Source organism: Podarcis tiliguerta, assembly GCF_965153285.1.
Source record: "Podarcis tiliguerta genome assembly, chromosome: 8".
Taxonomy (NCBI): domain Eukaryota; kingdom Metazoa; phylum Chordata; class Lepidosauria; order Squamata; family Lacertidae; genus Podarcis; species Podarcis tiliguerta.
The window spans coordinates 85,886,125-85,905,702 of NC_139541.1; the positions used below are offsets into that span (position 1 = coordinate 85,886,125).

A 19,578-nucleotide genomic window follows, 5' to 3' on the forward strand; every position below is an offset into this window, starting at 1 on the left:
CCAGTAAGTTTTTAGACTGAATGGTTTTTTTTCATGCATCCAAGCCCAATTAATCTCGGCGAGCCCATTTGATAAGCATTACAGGCAAGGCTATTAATTATAACTAGTAGACTTCATTGGTACTACAGCGCTTTGGCTGATTAACATTCTATGTCCCTTTAAATGTCTTTGTGGGAGGGAGGTTATTGGTTTTCCCTTGTTCTTGTTTTTATTATGTGTTTTGGGTTCTCATTTTGTACATTTATGTGAACTGTGCTCTTTGGATGAACGGAGGTATATAAATTTTAATGATAAACCTCTAACAGTTGACGGCTAGCAATAATGATGTATTTCATTATTAGTATATGGGCCAAAAGGAATGATCAATATCATTTTGAAGGATTAAACAAAGTAGCTTCCCCCCATGCCTATGACCCTAATAAAATTATTAGTCATAGTGACCTTCAGTAATGAGTAGCTGCTACCATAACACCTAGTGTTTTAAAAAAGAAAACATGTAATATTCAGTTTGGGGCTACACATTGTACATTGCCCAAAAGGGGTTCAAATTGACCAGGAAAAAAATCTATAACATAATGAGAAAATTGAGGGCAGGGTATCGCTGAAAAGATGCTAAACAAACCCCAAAGCTGTAACTCTTGTTTTTTAGATTTTACTTATGGGCCCAATCATTCTATATCAGCATCTGCCCTATTAAGTATTGTAGGCAAGTGCTTTATAGCCTTAGAGAGATGTGCACCGAGTTTTTGCCAAGGGATCATTACATGCAGGAACAAACGAATCAATGGACACACTCAGCATAGGGTGATGCAGAATGGATTTCCCTGTTTTGTTCAGGAAAGTTAGGGAAGGCATGGACGCTGCTGAAGTAAAACCAGCAGAAAGGTATAATGTGCAACACCACATCAAAATGTGTGATCAGTTTCAGCACATGTGAGAAAGCAGAGGTAACATGTCTTTATGGGGGGGGTATCTGTATATTATGGGACGCGGGTGGCGCTGTGGGTTAAACCACAGAGCCTAGGACTTGCTGATCGGAAGGTCAGCGGTTCGAATCCCCACGACGGGGTGAGCTCCCGTTGCTCGTTCCCTGCTCCTGCCACCTAGCAGTTCGAAAGCACGTCAAAGTGCAAGTAGATAAACAGGTACCGCTCCGGCGGGAAGGTAAATGGCGTTTCCGTGCGCTGCTCTGGTTCGCCAGAAGTGGCTCAGTCATGCTGGCCACATGACGCGGAAGCTGTACACCAGCTTCCTCGGCCAATAAAGCGAGATGAGCGCCGCAACCCCAGAGTCGGTCACGACTGGACCTAATGGTCGGGGGTCCCTTTACCTTTTATCTATATATTGACTTGGTAACCCTTCTGTAAAATAATAAGCGGTGTGTCAAGGGAGGGGAACTGAAAACCACATTTTGAAGCCATAGAAACTATAATTCCCTGGTGTTTTGTGTCTGATGTGATCAACTACTGTCCTTTCCTTCCACGGTACAGTCATCTCTCAACTTACACAGGGGTTATGTTCCAGGCCTGGTACTTAAAGCCAAACTTGCATATAGTCAAAACACCTCCGAAAACTCTCCCAAGGCCACCTGCACTCTCCCAAGGCTATTGTACACTCTCCCTGCACCTCGAAATGCTTTCCCAAGGCGAGTGCAATGGTGGGTGGGATTGCCAACGCCCCCCCCCCCCCGATGCCCACCCTGTTATTTATTATTTTCAGCCAAACACGTAGTTAAATGTAAGTTACAAGTTGACTGTATTTGAAAAATAGGTTAAACTTATCAGGTCACACACACACACACACACCCTCTCCAAAGTGGTGGATGCTCTGAACAGATTGGACAACGTAATTATCTTTGGAAGGATACCAGTGGACCGAGCCATTGAGGACACAGCTAAAAGGATGTGTTTGCCAGGTGGGGACTAAAGCATTCAGTTCTCATAAAGAAGCAGCTATCAGGTATCGCACTCCTGCGGATTTTGGAAGTCCATTCATTTGTTAACTATGAAACTGATGTTACAAACAACTGGTTTATCTAAGCCAAACATGACAAAGTGGGTGTGAGATGCATGACACACATGTTTCAAAACACATGAGTAAAATCTATTCAGTTCTGTGACTAGAACTGGTTAGGCAAGCTGGATAGTGATTTTTTAAAGGCACAGTAATTTGGGTTTACTACAAGTTTCAGGCCATGATGTTAATAATTTTACTAGGGTTGTAGGTTTGGGGGTTTTTTTTATGCTACTATGTTTAATCCTTCCAATTGGTATGTTTTAATGGCCAGCGGCTACAAGCAAGGCAAACCTGACTGACTGATATCAGTCAGTAGATCTGTGACCAAATCGGCTGTTTCCTGAGATTGTTCTCTTATACCGAAAAAAGTAAAAAGTGGCTCTTAATATTATGTGAATATACAAGCCCCCTCCTTGATGTTAACTTCTAATTAATTTGGACATCAATGTGAGAACTGTGAACAGGTATTGACCAATGGCCAAAACCCAGAACAGACTGTAGCTCACACACCTGGGATCGCACTCATGTGTGATGCAGCCGGTTCTGGGTATGTTCAAAACTTGCTATTGGCGAGTTTCACAATTGAACATTATGGGGCAGGAAAGTGGCTATCTGGCTTTCCACTATAGCAGCAGAAAGAGGTTTATTGTCCAAGTTGAATGTGCATGGCTCCTTTTACACTGATGCAATAGATGAGTTCTACAGGAAGTCTCGGCGGTCGAGCTCTTGTACAAATAATGTGGGTAAGCCGAAATAATTATTTATTTTCCTTGATGCATGCCTCGAACGGATAAAACAATTTACCCATCCATAGTCACACTTTTGCTGAGATTAAACCTTACAACACTGGTTCAAAGTGATGGAATTCTCTTGTAGAAATATGTGTAAGTGGCAGTGTTATACAGGAGTCTAACTGTCACAGACAAGGATGGTACAAAAGCTTCTGTTTTTTTAAAAAAAATGCAAGCCTTAACATTTCAGGATCAAGAATCTCAACATGAAATTCTCCGTCCGTGAATAGAGTGTATACTGGGTCAGGTTATATCTCCCACTTGCTCCTGGCAGAACAATGTGAATCAGCAAACTTTATCCCTTGTGGTAAGAGGGAAACCCACGCCCTGCCGTTCTGGTCCTGCCTGTTCCACGGGGGGCTAGGGCTGGGAGAACTGGGGAGGGCATACACAGCCAAGACATCGAGGAGAGCCCAATGGAAGGCTCAGGTGAGCTGACGAAGGCAACAGTCCGTGCCCGTTCTAGAAGATGTAGCATCCTGATCAGAGGGTGGCACCTCCAATCACTCATTGCCCACTGGCACCAAACCCATCTGGAGCACAGCAGTCATTCCTTTCTCAATGTCGTCTTTGGTTTTGGTTTTAGGGAGTTCTAGTTTTCTATGTTGTTCGTATTTTTGTGTGCAATGCATTTTGTGGATTTGATTTGATGTATAGTTGTTGTAGGTTGCTTTTAGTTTCTTTCCCCCAAAAAATAAGATACATAATTTTAAAATAAGTAGAGTGCGGCTCCCCAGGAGTAGGCAGAAGGGCTGCTATGCAGCATGGATTATGGTCTTTCTCCATCCAGGGATTGTATAACCACTCATGTATCAATGGCCCAGCAGTCTGACAGCTCTGCACATGGAGACCCTCAGTGGTGGGGATGACCCTCTCCTACTGGACAGAGAAGAACACCCAGGGATGAAAGTCCTGCTCCCCTTTTTCAGACAGATGGTCTTTTTTTTGCGTCTTCTGATCAAAGTGGTGTCTGGTTCTGGAGCAAGTGGTAGAGCCTGCAGCCCAGAAATTCCCCACCCCCAGTCTTGGCCATATAATTCCTCTCCCCAATGCCTTCAATTGAGTGTATAAACAGGGACTGCTGCTCAACCCTCATTTATAAGGAGTTGTCAAACATATGGAAGCACTCCCTCCCTCAGCAATGGAGGATGCACCCTTGGGCACTATTCTTCCCAAGGATGGGAGACAACCAAGTTCATGTAGGCTTTTGCTATCTCTAATTTTTCTGGGGAACATCTGTCCTCGTGGCCAATGATTTCCTTCAGGAGAACAAATGTTGCGCACAAGCTTGCTGAAGCTTTCTGAGGCTTTATGGTTCCAAGGTCAACCTTACTCTGTCATTTGGAGAGCAAGCTCTGGGGGAAGTGTTGGTAGAAATCAAGATAAAAAGAAACCTTGCCTTCTGTCCAAGGAGGAAAAAATTGCATGACCCGTGAGGTGTCCTATGGCTTCCTTCACCCCTTGTACCCAATTCTGATGCAAGGAAACCAGAGCTTCCAAAATAGAACCTAGACCACAACTGCTAAGCACCATTCTCCCAAGCAAGCATAGAACAGGTAGAAGACCTCAGCAGTCATAAGATCGAAAGGAGAAATCAACTTAGGAACTGACATGTTCTCCAAGGGACAGGTTTCTTCTCTGAAAAAGGATTCATCAATTGAGTTAAGGTGGTGTGGTTAATGTAAGATATTATGTTAACATTCATGTTGTGTTTGATTTCATGTTGTGTTTGTTGAGAGGTGTCATGTTATAAATTTAGTTTTCTTAATGATGTTGCTGGAGAAACAGGATTCAGTTTCAATACTGTTGTGTACTCAAAGCACCTCTTGCCTCTCACTCTCTGTATCAGCATGATGCCACCAAGGTGTAGCCATTACCTGCCCCTTCTGGGGGCACAGCTCATTCCACAAGGGGTTGGGTGGGTGGTTGCTTTGACAGCAATGAACCTTCAAACTTCATTGGAAGAAGTATGTAACAAAGAAATCCAAGATTCATCTTCAGCTTTTTGGGAGGTAGCTACTCCAATAAGTTATTTCTCCTTAAGCCTGGAAGACAAGATTGCCCTTCCACAGAGTTATGTTTGAATTAGAAGGATGACTTTTGAGAACATCTCTGCCAGAGATACCTGCTTTATGCCTAGAACGTCCTGAAGATGTTGAATCATCAACTGATGAGAAAACACCTTCACAGTAGTCCCAATGCTTCTTCCCCTATCAGCGGAAGAGGATATCCTGGAGCGGGGTGTTCGGATGTGAGTCCAGGAGAATAGAGTGTCAATGTATATACAGGGCAATAGCCTGTACCTGTACGTCATCAGCAAGCAACAAAGTGAGCAGTTTTACCTCAAGATTTTTAACGAAAGGAGCAGAAAGAGCAACTAGCCTAATATAGCCACAATTCTACTTTCTATGCTTTCTCCAGCCCAGCTGCTTTGAAAAATCAAAAAAGGCAAAAGCCATCGTAATCATCCTCTTGTTGGCCAACGCGTCTGGGTTTTGGACCTGATGAGGGTATGCTGAGCTCACCTGTGTGACAATTGGTGGAGGGGGCTTTGGGCCACAGAGCTTTTAGTGCAGTGCAGCTTGAGTCTTGGGGTTGACACCCTTCCTGGCCCTCTTTTTCTCTGTTAGAGCTTCAGGGAGTTTTATTGTTTTGAAGGTTATTTCCAGCTGTAGAGTGACAGTTACACCAGCTTCATTATATCCCCAAATGGGGGAGGGCACCTCTCACCAGAAGGAATAAAGTTTGCTGATTTACATGGTCCCCTACATGAGAGCAAGGGGCAGGAGAAACCCGCCCAGGATACCCTCCATTCACCAAGGAACCTCCACGGTAAGTCCAGGGTTTCTTTCTCCAGCTTGGCTCAGGTGTCCCTCCAAACGATGTGCTAAAATCCCTCTTGGGACTGTAGGAGGCAGGCTGTGTCAGGAAAATTGGTTGGAGACTGCCTCTAGGAACCCTGCACAGACTCAGCTGTTCAAGCAGACAGGTGAGCCAAGGAGTACTGTGGGAAGTGAGCCCACCTCTGGAACGTGTCCAGAGGAGGGCAACCAAAATGGTCCAAGGCCTGGAAACGATGCCTTATGAGGAACGGCTAAGGGAGCTGGGCATGTTTAGCCTGGAGAAGAGGAGGTTAAGGGGTGATATGATAGCCATGTTCAAATATATAAAAGGATGTCACATAGAGGAGGGAGAAAGGTTGTTTTCTGCTGCTCCAGAGAAGCGGACACGGAGCAATGGATCCAAACTACAAGAAAGAAGATTCCACCTAAACATTAGGAAGAACTTCCTGACAGTAAGAGCTGTTTGACAGTGGAATTTGCTGCCAAGGAGCGTGGTGGAGTCTCCTTCTTTGGAAGTCTTTAAGCAGAGGCTTGACAACCATATGTCAGGAGTGCTCTGATGGTGTTTCCTGCTTGGCAGGGGGTTGGACTAAATGGCCCTTGTGGTCTCTTCCAGCTCTATGATTCTATTATTCCTCCTAAGTCATTGTTTACCTAACCACACAGCTGTAAGGCAGCATCAACTCTGACCACATCAGCTATCTTTTCTTTCTCACATCACATGGCCAAGCAATACCATACCACCTCCGGCCAGATCCCAGAGAACCAACACAGTGGAATGAGATTGTGGTAGCTCCCATGAGTAGGTGTATAGAAACCCATCTCTCCCTCTCTCTCTCCTGTTTTGTTTTCTTCCCCTCTTTTGCTAGGGTTGAAGCCTTAAACTTTACAGGCTTGGGGTGGACATCAGCAGCATTATCTTTCATTTCTGGACATTTTTAAACTATGACATCTTCAGAAGAGACTCTTTTTAACATAACTTCTTTATTTTGTGTAAGCTAAGAGGAAATTTATACACTGAAATTTCTAAAAGACCTCAGGCATGCACATAAACCTTGTTAGAGGTTGTTCTACATGTTGTTGTTTAGTCGTTTAGTCGTGTCCGACTCTTCGTGACCCCATGGACCACAGCACATCCCCTTCTCCTTGTGCCCTCCATCTTTCCCAACATCAGGGTCTTTCCCAGGGAGTCTTCTCTTCTCATGAGGTGGCCAAAGTCTTGGAGCTTCAGCTTCAGGATCTGTCCTTCCAGTGAGCACTCAGGGCTGATTTCCTTCAGAATGGAGAGGTTGGATCTTCTTGGAGTCCATGGGACTCTCAAGAGTCTCCTCCAGCACCAGAATTCAAAAGCATCCATTCTTCGGCGACCAGCCTTCTTGATGGTCCAGCTCTCACTTCCATACATCACTACTGGGAAAACCAGAGCTTTAACTATACAGACCTTTGTCGACAAGGTGATGTCTCTGCTTTTTAAGATGCTGTCTAGGTTTGTCATCGCCTTTCTCCCAAGAAGCAGGCATTTTTTATTTCGTGGCTGCTGTCACCATCTGCAGTGATCATGGAGCCCAAGAAAGTCAAATCTCTCACTGCCTCCATTTCTTCCCCTTCTATTTGCCAGGAGGTGATGGGCCCAGTGGCCATGATCTTCATTTTTTTGATGTTGAGCTTCAGACCATATTTTGCGCTCTCCTCTTTCACCCTCATTAAAAGGTTCTTTAATTCCTCCTCACTTTCTGCCATCAAGGTTGTGTCATCTGCATATCTGAGGTTGTTGATATTTCTTCCAGCAATCTTAATTCCGGCTAGGGATTCATCCAGCCCAGCCTTTCGCATGATGAATTCTGCATATAAGTTAAATAAGCAGGGAGACAATATACAGCCTTGCCGTACTCCTTTCCCAATTTTGAACCAATCAGTTGTTCCATATCCAGTTCTAACTGTAGCTTCTTGTCCCACATAGAGATTTCTCAGGAGACAGATGAGGTGATCAGGCACTCCCATTTCTTTAAGAACTTGCCATAGTTTGCTGTGGTCGACACAGTCAAAGGCTTTTGCATAGTCAATGAAGCAGAAGTAGATGTCTTTCTGGAACTCTCTAGCTTTCTCCATAATCCAGCGCATGTTTGCAATTTGGTCTCTGGTTCCTCTGCCCCTTCGAAATCCAGCTTGCACTTCTGGGAGTTCTCGGTCCACATACTGCTTGAGCCTTCCTTGAAGAATTTTAAGCATAACCTTGCTAGCGTGTGAAATGAGTGCAATTGTGCGGTAGTTGGAGCATTCTTTGGCACTTCCCTTCTTTGGGATTGGGATGTAGACTGATCTTCTCCAATCCTCTGGCCACTGCTGAGTTTTCCAAATTTGCTGGCATATTGAGTGTAGCACCTTAACAGCATAGTCTTTTAAAACTTTAAATAGTTCAGCTGGAATACCCTCACTTCCACTGGCCTTGTTATTTGCAGTGCTTTCTAAGGCCCATTTGACTTCACTCTCCAGGATGTCTGGCTCAAGGTCAGCAACCACACTACCTGGGGTGTATGAGACATCCATATCTTTCTGGTATAGTTCCTCTGTGTATTCTCGCCACTTCTTCTTGATGTCTTCTGCTTCTGTTAGGTCCTTTCCACTTTTGTCTTTTATTATGGAAATTATGGAAATGTTCTACATATTATGGAAACCTTCTACATAGCATTCTCTTTTTTCCATAGGAATTTCCCCAAACATTTTACTGTACATACAGCCTAAACCATAGCAATCTATGAGTATGTCAAATTTACACTGTGCAAAATCAAAATATAGGGGTAGTGGTACAACAACAAAAAATGTAAAAGGTATATTTCAGTGTAAGACATTTAGAAAGTTTTGGTCCTTCCATCCCAAACAAAATTGATTAACACATAGATCTCGAGAATTAAGTGCTTAGGCAGTGATCACTTAACTAAATACTCTTTTTGTGAGCCGCTCATAGCCCGGGCGGGGACGCGGGTGGCGCTGTGGGTTAAAGCCTCAGCGCCTAGGACTTGCCGATTGAAAGGTCGGCGGTTCGAATCCCCGCGACGGGGTGCGCTCCCGTCGTTCGGTCCCAGCGCCTGCCAACCTAGCAGTTCAAAAGCACCCTCGGGTGCAAGTAGACAAATAGGGACCGCTTACCAGCGGGAAGGTAAACGGTGTTTCGTGTGCTGCGCTGGATCGCCAGATGCAGCTTGTCACGCTGGCCACATGACCCGGAAGTATCTACGGACAGCGCTGGCTCCCGGCCTCTTGAGTGAGATGAGCGCACAACCCTAGAGTCTGGCAAGACTGGCCCGTACGGGCAGGGGTACCTTCACCTTTACCTTTTTTACATAGCCCTGGCAGAAAAACAAAAACCTCCGTCTCCAATAGCCTCATTTTCCTCCCTGCCAGTAACCACTGGAAAGGAAGGTTTCACAGGCTCTGTTCACAGCCAAATCAACATTTTATCATTCAGGCTACTTGATATCCGTCTAAATGGGGTAAAGTGGTCCAGAGATGATCCCAGCAGCATCCGTGTCCCTAGAATCATGGCAACTGCTCTGGGGGTCTCCTCAGGGCCAGCTAGGAGGGAGGTGGTCTTGGTTCCCTGAAATACGGAGAACACTCAGTTACACTCGCTGTTGCCAACTAGATCTTTGGGACTACAGGTCCCATAAGCACTGGGAACTGTAATCCAAAATATCTGGAGGACACCAAGTTGGCAAAGGCCAGCTCGCATGGAAGAATTTGTAAGTTCACCAATGAAACCTGTGTAATATCCCTTAGCACAAAGTACTTGCTCCCCACCCCACCAAAAAATGACTTGCTATTGGAGGGTACCACTCAGAAGAGACAAGCCCACGAGACCAGAGACGGAAGAGGGTGGGACTGTTCTATAATTGTCTTAGTTCCAGGACTGAGAAGGAAAACGAATGTATTGTGAACTAAAAAAAACACACACACACAAATCAGGCAACTTGCAAAACCCAGATCTTCTGAATGGGGGTTAAAATGGAACTGGACGATTTCATGAGATCAAGAGTTGTAAAAGGACTTTGTGCCAATAAGGATAAGGCTGTCATACAAGAGAACATCAGTTTTATTCCATTGAGAGGTGTTCTCAATATCTGATCTTGCCCGATGTTCAGAAGCGTGTTGAGAATAGTGATCACTCTACCATGGGAGCACTAAATACATCGTTCTGCATCTCTCAACTATCTGCTGATCCCTGCCCAGTTGCAAGAGAAAGTCAGACCTAAACAGCAATAGGGATGTACAACATCTCCACGTTTGGCTCTAAAGTGAGCAGGATTTTGCGTGCATTTCCTTCAAGTGAGACTCTCAAAAGATCAAGCACTTTGGTAAGTGAATTTTAAAAAACTTGGAAAGTTCTTATATGCCTATTGGAATCAGCAGGACCCTGGCTTCCACATAACCCTAAACTATGGCTTAGTGCACAAACCTGTCCCAGAAGCTTAACTGCGGCTTGCTTACTGCCAAGAGACCATGAGATAAAGCCATGGCTTGTTGTTGACTTATGAACTTTGGTTCCCTTAGTTATGATTTGGCAAGCCTTCCTTTAACCACAGCTTGTTTGGCCACCAGACCAGGCTACAATGGCAGAAGGAAACCATAGTTTGTTTGATCACCTGTAAGACAACTCATATTTAACTTGTAGTTTGTTAAACAAGCCATGGCTTAACGTTATGTGTAAACCCGGCCGTGATGGCCAAAGCCAGACTAAAACCTGCTGCATTCCCTAAAAGGAGTGGGTCTGTTTTTGCCCCACATCAGTCTTGGGCTGGGAGCATGCAGCATGCTTAACTTTCTCTACCAAAATCAGTGGAAACCTCCATGTTTCAGATTTCAATTGAGACATGCTGCAAAACAGCTGCTGGGAGAAAAAGCAAACCCACCGCTGCTGGAGCTTGCTTTTTGTCCCTCGCTAACCTTTTCATGACTTCAGGGTCTTTAACTCCGTCTGTTCAAGTTAATAGTGATTTCAATACTGAGAGCTAAACATGCTTGGAGTCTACACACATCTGGAACAGAAGAAAACTCAGCCCATCCACCACTGAAGCTATTTCTGCTCCACCTGGTGTTGAGATCATGAGCTCTGGCAGTAGCCAATGTTGTTCAGTCGTGTCCGCCTCTTTGTGACCCCCTGGACCAGAGCACGCCAGGCCCTCCTGCCTCCCGCAGTTTGGTCAGACTCATGTTTGTAGCTTCAAGAACACTGTCCCACCATCTTGTCCTCTGTTGTCCCCTTCTCCTTGCGCCCTCCATCTTTCCCAACACCAGGGTCTTTTCCAGGGAGTCTTCTCTTCTCATGAGGTGGCCAAAGTCTTGGAGCCTCAGCTTCAGGATCTGTCCTTCCAGTGAGCACTCAGGGCTGATTTCCTTCAGAATGGAGAGGTTGGATCTTCTTGCAGTCCATGGGACTCTCAAGAGTCTCCTCCAGCACCAGAATTCAAAAGCATCATTCTTCAGCAATCAGCCTTCTTTATGGTCCAGCTCTCACTTCCATACATCACTACTGGGAAGACAACGGGCAGTAGCCAATATCTGATAGCAAAAGTAGCCTGCCCTGCTACGCAGCTTCACCTTGATACCTGTGACCTAATGAGAGGAGAACACCAATGACAGCAGCAAACAGAATGGTGCTGAGCAAGAACCACCTCAGGAAGAAGCATCTAAGCAAGTTCTCACTCAGCAGCAGCAAAACTGGAGCCAAATGTTGGCAAGGCATTGCTTTTCTCTAATCACTACATAAATACGAGGTAGTCACAGGCAGTAGCAGTACTATTCTTATCTCAAGTGTCTTAAGGTGGACTCCTTTGCACTATTCTTCCATTGGGCATCTTTGTAGCATCTTATTGGCCTGGACAATGCTCTAACAATGCAATGGTAGTCTTAACACCAAAGTAGTCTTAACTCCATGGCCTTATGATGCAACATGGAGGATGTAAAGATAGTGCAAGGACTATGAGCTACACCCAACCAAAGTGAAGATCTGTGATGTTCTGGTGTTCTTGGAAGGTGACCTCCAGAAAAGTCTAAATCAAACACCAAGTACTGTGGCGGCTTATGGCGTGAAGGCTGCCATAAACAGATTTGCCCTGCATGCTTCCTACCACGTGTCAGCAGAGTTGAAACATAGTCAGCAGCAAAGCGTGAGGAAATGGCCCTGAGTCTTGATTAATGAGCAACACATGATTGTTCTAGGCAGCTTTATTGCCTGTTATGAAGCTTAACAGTTGCTATATACAGAGACTGCTTGCATCCTCTCAGCAGACCAAAACTGAAACTCCCACAGTCACTCAAATAACGCAATGTGCAGGCCCACAATTTCACTGTCATCTTTGCACCTTTGTAAACAATCCTGCTACATGGCCAGAGCTTTGTGTTACATACGGAAACTCTCAGACATTTTTCTGAAAACGTATGACCAATATCCCCCACACCCCCTCTCAGTCTTTTCAGAACAACTATTTACAGAGCATAAACAGAGTGCTTACCTAGTATGGTTTTCCACATCTAAGCATTCAACCATCATTTTACATTTCAGGAATGTCAAAGCTTTCGTCATTGCATCAGCAACATTCTGGATCCTGTCACAGTACACTGGCATAATTACATTCTGTGACACGTTACTGTACATTTTACATACTGATATTTAATTTTGACACGTTTTGATCTTCCTTTAAAATGATCAGATTTAGCAAGAGATACGGTATACATGACGGATTATCAATAGAGACCTTTACTGAAGATTCACCTTTCATTCCCATGTCAATCAGTAACTGTTTACAATAGACCAGTTCACTGCACAACTCACTCAGAGAACAGCACTTGGCTTCAGTGGAAGATACACTTGCAAGAACCTGTTTTTGTGATTTCCATCCTATCGGGGAACCTCCAAACTGTATTACTGGTCCAGTTACAGTTGTTACAGTCCAGTTACAGGACGCGGGTGGCGCTGTGGATTAAACCACTGAGCCCAGGGCTTGCTGATCGGAGGTTTGGCGGTTCGAATCCCCGCAATGACGGGGTGAGCTCCCGTTGCTCGGTCCCTGCTCCTGCCAACCTGGCAGTTTGAAAGCAGGTCAAAGTGCAAGAAGATAAATAGGTACCACTCCGGCGGGAAGGTAAACGGCATTTCCCTGCACTGCTCTGGTTTCACCAGAAGCGGCTTAGTCATGCTGGCCGCATGACCCGGAAACTGTACACTGACTCCCTCGGCCAATGAAACAAGATGAGCGCTGCAACCCCAGAGTTGTTTGGGACTGGACTTAACTGTCAGGGGTCCTTTACCTTTTACCTTTTACTTTACAGTCGTACCTTGGTTTTTGAACAGCTTAGTTCTTGAACGCCTTGCCTCCTGAATGCCGCAAACCCAGAAGTGACTGTTTCAGTTTGTGAACTATTTTTTGAAGCCGAACGGCTTCCATGGCTTCCGATTGGCTGCAGGAGCTTCCTGCAGCCAATCTGAAGCCGTGTTTTGGTTTCTGAATATTTTGAAGTCGAACGGACTTCCAGAACAGATTCCGTTTGACTTCCAAGGTACAACTTTGTTGACTTTCTATCAGGCAAATTAGCCCAGTCACTGTAAAACATTCCAGCATTTCATCACTTGAGGAAGATACCTAAGAACACGCTTAACAGCTTGCCTTCCCATTTTGGTTGGGTTAGCTTTATCCTACTGAAGACACCTACTGCATAGCAGATGTCAGGTCTGCTCCACTGAGATAGATATAACAAACTACCTATTGCTGAACGATAGAGATCTGGTTGCTCATACTTTGAGTTCTCCTCAGATTATAACCCTTTGAGGAAACCAGCCTCCGCTGGAGTCCTTGCTCCTTTGCAGTTCTTCATATTAAATCTCTCCAGTAACTGAACAATTTCACCCTTTTGGCTGAGAAGAAAACTTTCGTCATTGGTTCTATGCGCTTATACCCCAAGATAGGTTTGCACACTTCATAGATCTTTCACTTTGAATTTCAGAGCAAGCTGAGTGGCAAAGCTTTTGAACGACACGTAACATATCGTCCACAAGTGATAAACAACATTCATGTTTGTCTCCTGGCCCTTTGATATACATGCAATTGTCTGCCACACTTCTGTTGAACCCAAGAGATTGCAAAGTACTTTCCAGGCATTCATTCCAGTTTCTAGCTGACTGGCGCAGACTATAAATGGTGTTGTGTAATTTGCACAACTCCCTTGGATTTCCAGTCTCAAATCCTGGTGCTTGATCCATGTAGATCAACTCCCCCTCTGACTGCAATTGTACCACCTTGTGGGAAAACATGTCAAGCATGGCATGGGGACGCTCCATAAAACCCCTATGTACACTGACTCTTAAAGTCTCCTTCCCCTGGCTCACAGGTTGTTGTTGTTTAGTCGTTTAGTTGTGTCCGACTCTTCGTGACCCCCTGGACCAGAGCACGCCAGGCCCTCCTGTCTTCCACTGCCTCCCGCAGTTTGGTCAAACTCATGCTGGTCGCTTCGAGAACACTGTCCCACCATCTCCTCCTCTGCCGTCCCCTTCTCCTTGTGCCCTCCATCTTTCCCAACATCAGGGTCTTTTCCAGGGAGTCTTCTCTTCTCCTGAGGAGACTCTTCTCCTGAGGAGACCAGTCTTGGAGCCTCAGCTTCAGGATCTGTCATTCCAGTGAGCACTCAGGGCTGATTTCCTTCAGAATGGAGAGGTTTGATCTTCTTGCAGTCCATGGGACTCTCAAGAGTCTCCTCCAGCAGCATAATTCAAAAGCATCCATTCTTCGGCAACCAGCCTTCTTTATGGTCCAGCTCTCACTTCCATACATCACTACTGGGAAAACCAGAGCTTTTACTATACGGACCTTTGTTGGCAAGGTGATGTCTCTGCTTTTTAAGATGCTGTCTAGGTTTGTCACTGCTTTTCTCCCAAGAAGCAGGCGTCTTTTAATTTCGTGACTGCTGTCACCATCTGCAGTGATCATGGAGCCCAAGAAAGTCAAATCTCTCACTGCCTCCATTTCTTCCCCTTCTCTTTGCCAGGAGGTGATGGGCCCAGTGGCCATGATCTTCGTTTTTTCGATGTTGAGCTTCAGACCATATTTTGCGCTCTCCTCTTTCACCCTCATTAAAAGGTTCTTTAATTCCTCCTCACTTTCTGCCATCAAGGTTGTGTCATCTGCATATCTGAGGTTGGTTGCCTGCTGAAATCAACCCTTTTACAAGCAAATCCATTACCATCCATCAATTTAAGCCACTTTGCTCAGTGACACTCTGTTGGCTGTATATGAAGGTACACCTTTCAAAAGTTAGAAGATTCTGACAGTTGGGTTTCGTTCTGTCCAATCCAAAATTTGTGGCATTATTCCTAAGGAGAAGATGTCCTCAAGCCCAGAGCAAATTCCCCTTTTCACCATTCTCAAGGTCCAGTCTTGCCACCATTGTCTCCAGACTCAATATCCATAGGGGAAAGTGTAGAACACACTACATTAAGATTCCTTGTAGAAGAGAGCCTGCATTATTGGTCATTTGCAAGGTACGTACATGCGGAAAGGCTTCAACAGCATCCGTATCAAGGCAGATAAAGCCATGCATTCTAGAAGCCCACAAGGCACTCCGAGGCGGCAGCTTTCTGGGCCTTGCAATCCTGGATTTTTGCCCGAGACGGATGCTGAACATCTAAACAGCCATCATTTCTTGGTGTGGTATCGCAGAATACCTTTGCCTCAGTAGAGGCGGCATTTGGGTGTGTGGTACTATCAGCTAAGGTAAAGGTAAAGGGACCCCTGACCATTAGGTCTAGTTGTGTCTGACTCTGGGGTTGTGGCGCTCATCTCGCTTTATTGGCCAAGGGAGCTGGCATTTGTCCACAGACAGCTTCCGGGTCATGTGGCCAGCATGACTAAGCCGCTTCTGGCGAACCAGAGCAGCACACGGAAACGCCGTTTACCTTCCCGCCGGAGCAGTACCTATTTATCTACTTGCACTTTGACGTGCTTTCAAACTGCTATGTGGACAGGAGCAGGGACCGAGCAACGGGACCTCACCCTGTCATTGCGGGGATTCGAACCGCCGACCTTCTGATCGGCAAGTACTGGTCTCAGTGGTTTAACCCACAGCGCCACCCGCGTCCCTTGGTACTACTCTACATTACATTTATTAGCTCAGTTTGGGAAAACTGAATGGAAAAACTTAATTGGCTGAACTCTTTTTTAAAATGCAAACTGTCACCTCTTCTTGGGTGGAGGTGACTTGCTTGGTATGGTCCACCTCTTGGAGCGGCAGCTGAGACCATCTGGAGAACAGCCATCTGTGCGCTACCCTCACCTGTGATTTGTCCTTCTCCAGTTCTCTCAAGTGCTACTCCATCCCTCCTATAGGAAGCTGCCTTAGACCGTCAGATCATTGGTAGCTGCACCACAGCACTGTGTCTTTGGGGCAAAAAAATCCCTGTTAAGAGTGGTTATTCCTCAGACTGGCTCTTCTCATCCAGGACAGAGAAAGGAGGAACCTTAAGGAGAGCCCATCTTCAAGTTCTGCTGTCTTCTTCTCAATGTCTGTCTTCATTTTTAAAATTTATGCTTATTCAGGAACTAATGGTTAACAAACTAGGGTTGGGAGGCTGCAAAAAGGGGCAATATAGTGTTCCTAGAGGCAATCTCCAAACAATTTCTGTTAGGGAAATCAACTGTACTCCTGGCCTCAGAGGCGTTTAACCTCATCTTTTGGCGCGACACCTGAGGATGTGAGGACGTCAACTCACAGGTGAGTACACACAGCTGGCCACCCCGACATTTACTGCTGGGCTGGGGAGTTCTACATATATATATATAGAGAGAGAGAGAGAGCATTACAAAGAGACTCCCTTTCCCTATTTACACCTTGAGCCGAACTATTTGCTCATAGGAAACTACAGCACCAGCTTTGAGCTGAAGAGAGAACTGAGAATACTTTAAATATAACTATTATACTTTGTAAGACGATGGTTAAACACCTCTCCGCTCCCAGGACCTCTGCCCCAGTGGGTATTATTTCAGTCATCCTGGATAGGTTTGTACACGGAAAAAAATGATGCAAGAATCACAATATTCATTATCTGCCCAAAATTAAGACAAGCCAAAAATTTCACAGAGATCCAGGTTTTAGAATGACTGCTGGTGGTACCCGGAATCCGGACCCCCTGCCCGTGCCTGCAAGCCCCCTCCTTACCCTGGGCTGGTTTGCCGGTTTGGTGGCGACGCACCTCTTCAAAGTTTTCCTTCCTCCAGGGAGCTGGGAATGTGAGCAGCCGCCGCTGTGCATTACCTTCTGGGTGTCCTGAATGGAAAAGGCATTTTGTGCTGGGCAGGGCAAAGGACTAGGCAGCTTCTCAGTGGCTTCTCCAGGAAACTCCTGGGTGAGGAACATGCCAGGCACAGCAGCAGTCTACCTGGGGATCCTATCTGGCATGATGATTAATCCAGACTTGGCAGGGATAACATGCTCACTTAGTTTTGGGGAGGGGGGGAGGGGGAGGGCAAAAAGGCAAGACTTGGTCATTGTGTTCCGTTCTAACCCTCCCTCCCCTTCTCCCTCCTTTTTCATATTCATTTCTAGGTCTGAAGAGAATCCTTCTCCCAAGCCTTGGACTCCACCACCTGAATTTTATTTTAATCCCCCTCCAAATTCTCAGCTAAAGGAATGTTTACAGAGCAGACTGGACGGACTCCCGGAGCAGCCAATGTCTTACCATTATTAATTTTTTGATCTATATAGTATTATTATTATAAAAAAGACTCCTTTTTTAAAGGAAAATATTTAATATTTATTCTTGCTGCTATATTTTTTTTATTTTTGCATCGAGAGCAACAGACTGACTCAGAATCTTAGGAAGCGATCGCTGGATTGGAAAGTCTTTGAAAGTCAGAGCTGGGTTTTGGAGAGGTTTGTCTGGGTTTTCTCTTGAAAGGGGAAAAAGAAGGACGGAGGCTGATTTGGGGAGGGGGGAGGCTGCCCTAGGATTGTCTAATCTGGAGAAAAGGCAGGTCCTTTTCCCATACAAGTGCCAGGAAGGAAGCGATTATTTTTTTCATGTTCCTATTTTTTTATATGTTTTTAAACTGTTGCCCTTTTTAAACTGGTTTCCCTTCCGTTTTGTGGGCTCTTCGCCTCAGCCCACGGTGACTCTCCTCTCAGTCTGAAGGAGGGACGCTGCCCTTTCGTTCAACCACCGAAGAGGTGCAGGAAAAAATGACACCCCTCCCCAAAGAGGAAGCTATGATTGATTGGATTTGAGTGATGCCTCACCTTTCAACTACAAAAGAATCCACAAGGCACCTTTCATTGAAAAAGGAAATAAAAATTAAGAAAGCACAGTGCACATCTGTTGGCTTGATGTGGTTGTAAAAAAAAACCTAGGAGGAGAGGATCTGCTAAGGGGAACCCAGGTGAGATACTCACCTGTAAAAGAACCTGGCAGGACAGGTTCCAGGTGTCCTCCTTATTTTGCCAGTAGAAGTTCCCGAAGAAGCATTTTTCAACTGGAGGAAATGGTATGGTCGCGCCACTCACCGTACAGGGACAGCATTTATACAAGGCAAGTAGCATGTGGGAGACTAACAGATTTCTCCCTTTGTAGTGGAAGTTCCCTGGTGGGTTGGTTTTAATCAGAGACTGGGAACCTCTGGTCCCCAGGCTGGGTGTGGCCCCTGGAGGCTTCCCAGGGCCACTCTTACCTGGGCCCACCCTCTCTCCCTCCCGTTCCATGGTGGCCGTAGGAAGGAGGGGGGAAAGCAGCAAACAGCAGGTCCCAGGGGCCTGATCTGGATCAGGACCAAGGTGCAAGGTGGCCATTTAACCCTTCAGTGTGGTCCTGAGCTGAATTGTGGCCACAGTGCTGCCCATCCATAGACCCTCAAGAGCTCACTTAGGTCTCTAGCCCCACCTACTGCTGGAATATTGCCTGCAGAGATTCCCTATCGCTCTTCTGAATGATTTGGGAGGAAAACTCAACCAGACTCATAGAGGACACCGTTGTCCTTCATTGCGATGAAGAGGAGATTCTGTTTAACAGGACTTTGTGTCCTTGGGGTGAGTTGCTTTCGAAGGCTCACCACAACCCCATCTGCACTCCCTCCACAAGAACAAGCCCCCTCAGCCACCACAGAGGCCTCCTGGAGGTCATGGAGATGGGCCTGGACCAAAAGCAACGTGGAATATAAGAGCGCACTCTGCCAAGAGATAAGTCATCATTTTTGGCTATCAAGTCAAAATGGAATCCATTGTGGATTACGTGACCAGTTGGATGAACGTCGTGATTGCTTATTTTGCTTTTTGAATTTTTTAAACACATTTTGAGAGATGAACTTCTCGTTCTGTTACCTCACAAATGGCAATTTGAAGCTTTGTATGAAGAAAAGTCGACATTCCCCCCCCCAAAAAAATAATGGTGAGTATTTTTTTATACAAAAAGGATGAAGTGAGTGGAATCATGCTTTGGTAGCAACTCAGTCAGTTTACTACAGCTGCGGCAACCTTTTCATTCCATTAAAAAAAAACTGCAATCCTAGACTTGCTTACCTGGGAGTAAATCCCATTGAAATCAATGGCTTTTACTTCTGAGTAGTCGTGTAGGATTGCGGTTACATTTTCAGCCTCTGATCCTAATGTCACAGATTTTAACAGAAATATTTTGGGATGCATAGCAGTTCTTGTTCCTTTTTAAACTGTTCCCCTCCTGCCCCATGTTTTTTGTTTTTTTTAATTTAAAAACACAATAAATACTGTGTACAAAAAAGTCTGCTGGAGATGCTTTATATGCATATTTAAGTTGTATATACTGTATATTTATAAGTGCCATGTTTATATATGCTCCCCCACCCTCTGTGACTTTTCTTATGTATGGTCCTTTCTCTCAAAAGAAAGTTATATAAAAATATCTATTTTGCTCAGTGAAA

The 19,578-nt window shown here is 45.3% G+C and overlaps 1 protein-coding gene across 3 annotated transcripts in view; it reads left to right on the plus strand.

Moving 5' to 3' along the window:
* The window catches only part of DLL3 (delta like canonical Notch ligand 3), a 169,173-nt gene extending 149,595 nt beyond the window's left edge, over positions 1-19,578 (plus strand). For all 3 annotated transcript variants that reach the window (XM_083455240.1, XM_083455241.1, XM_083455242.1), the window contains one exon: positions 17,240-19,578. In XM_083455240.1, coding sequence (XP_083311366.1) covers positions 17,240-17,245 — 6 coding nt within the window. In that variant the 3' untranslated portion in view covers positions 17,246-19,578. The remainder of the gene's footprint in view (positions 1-17,239) is intronic.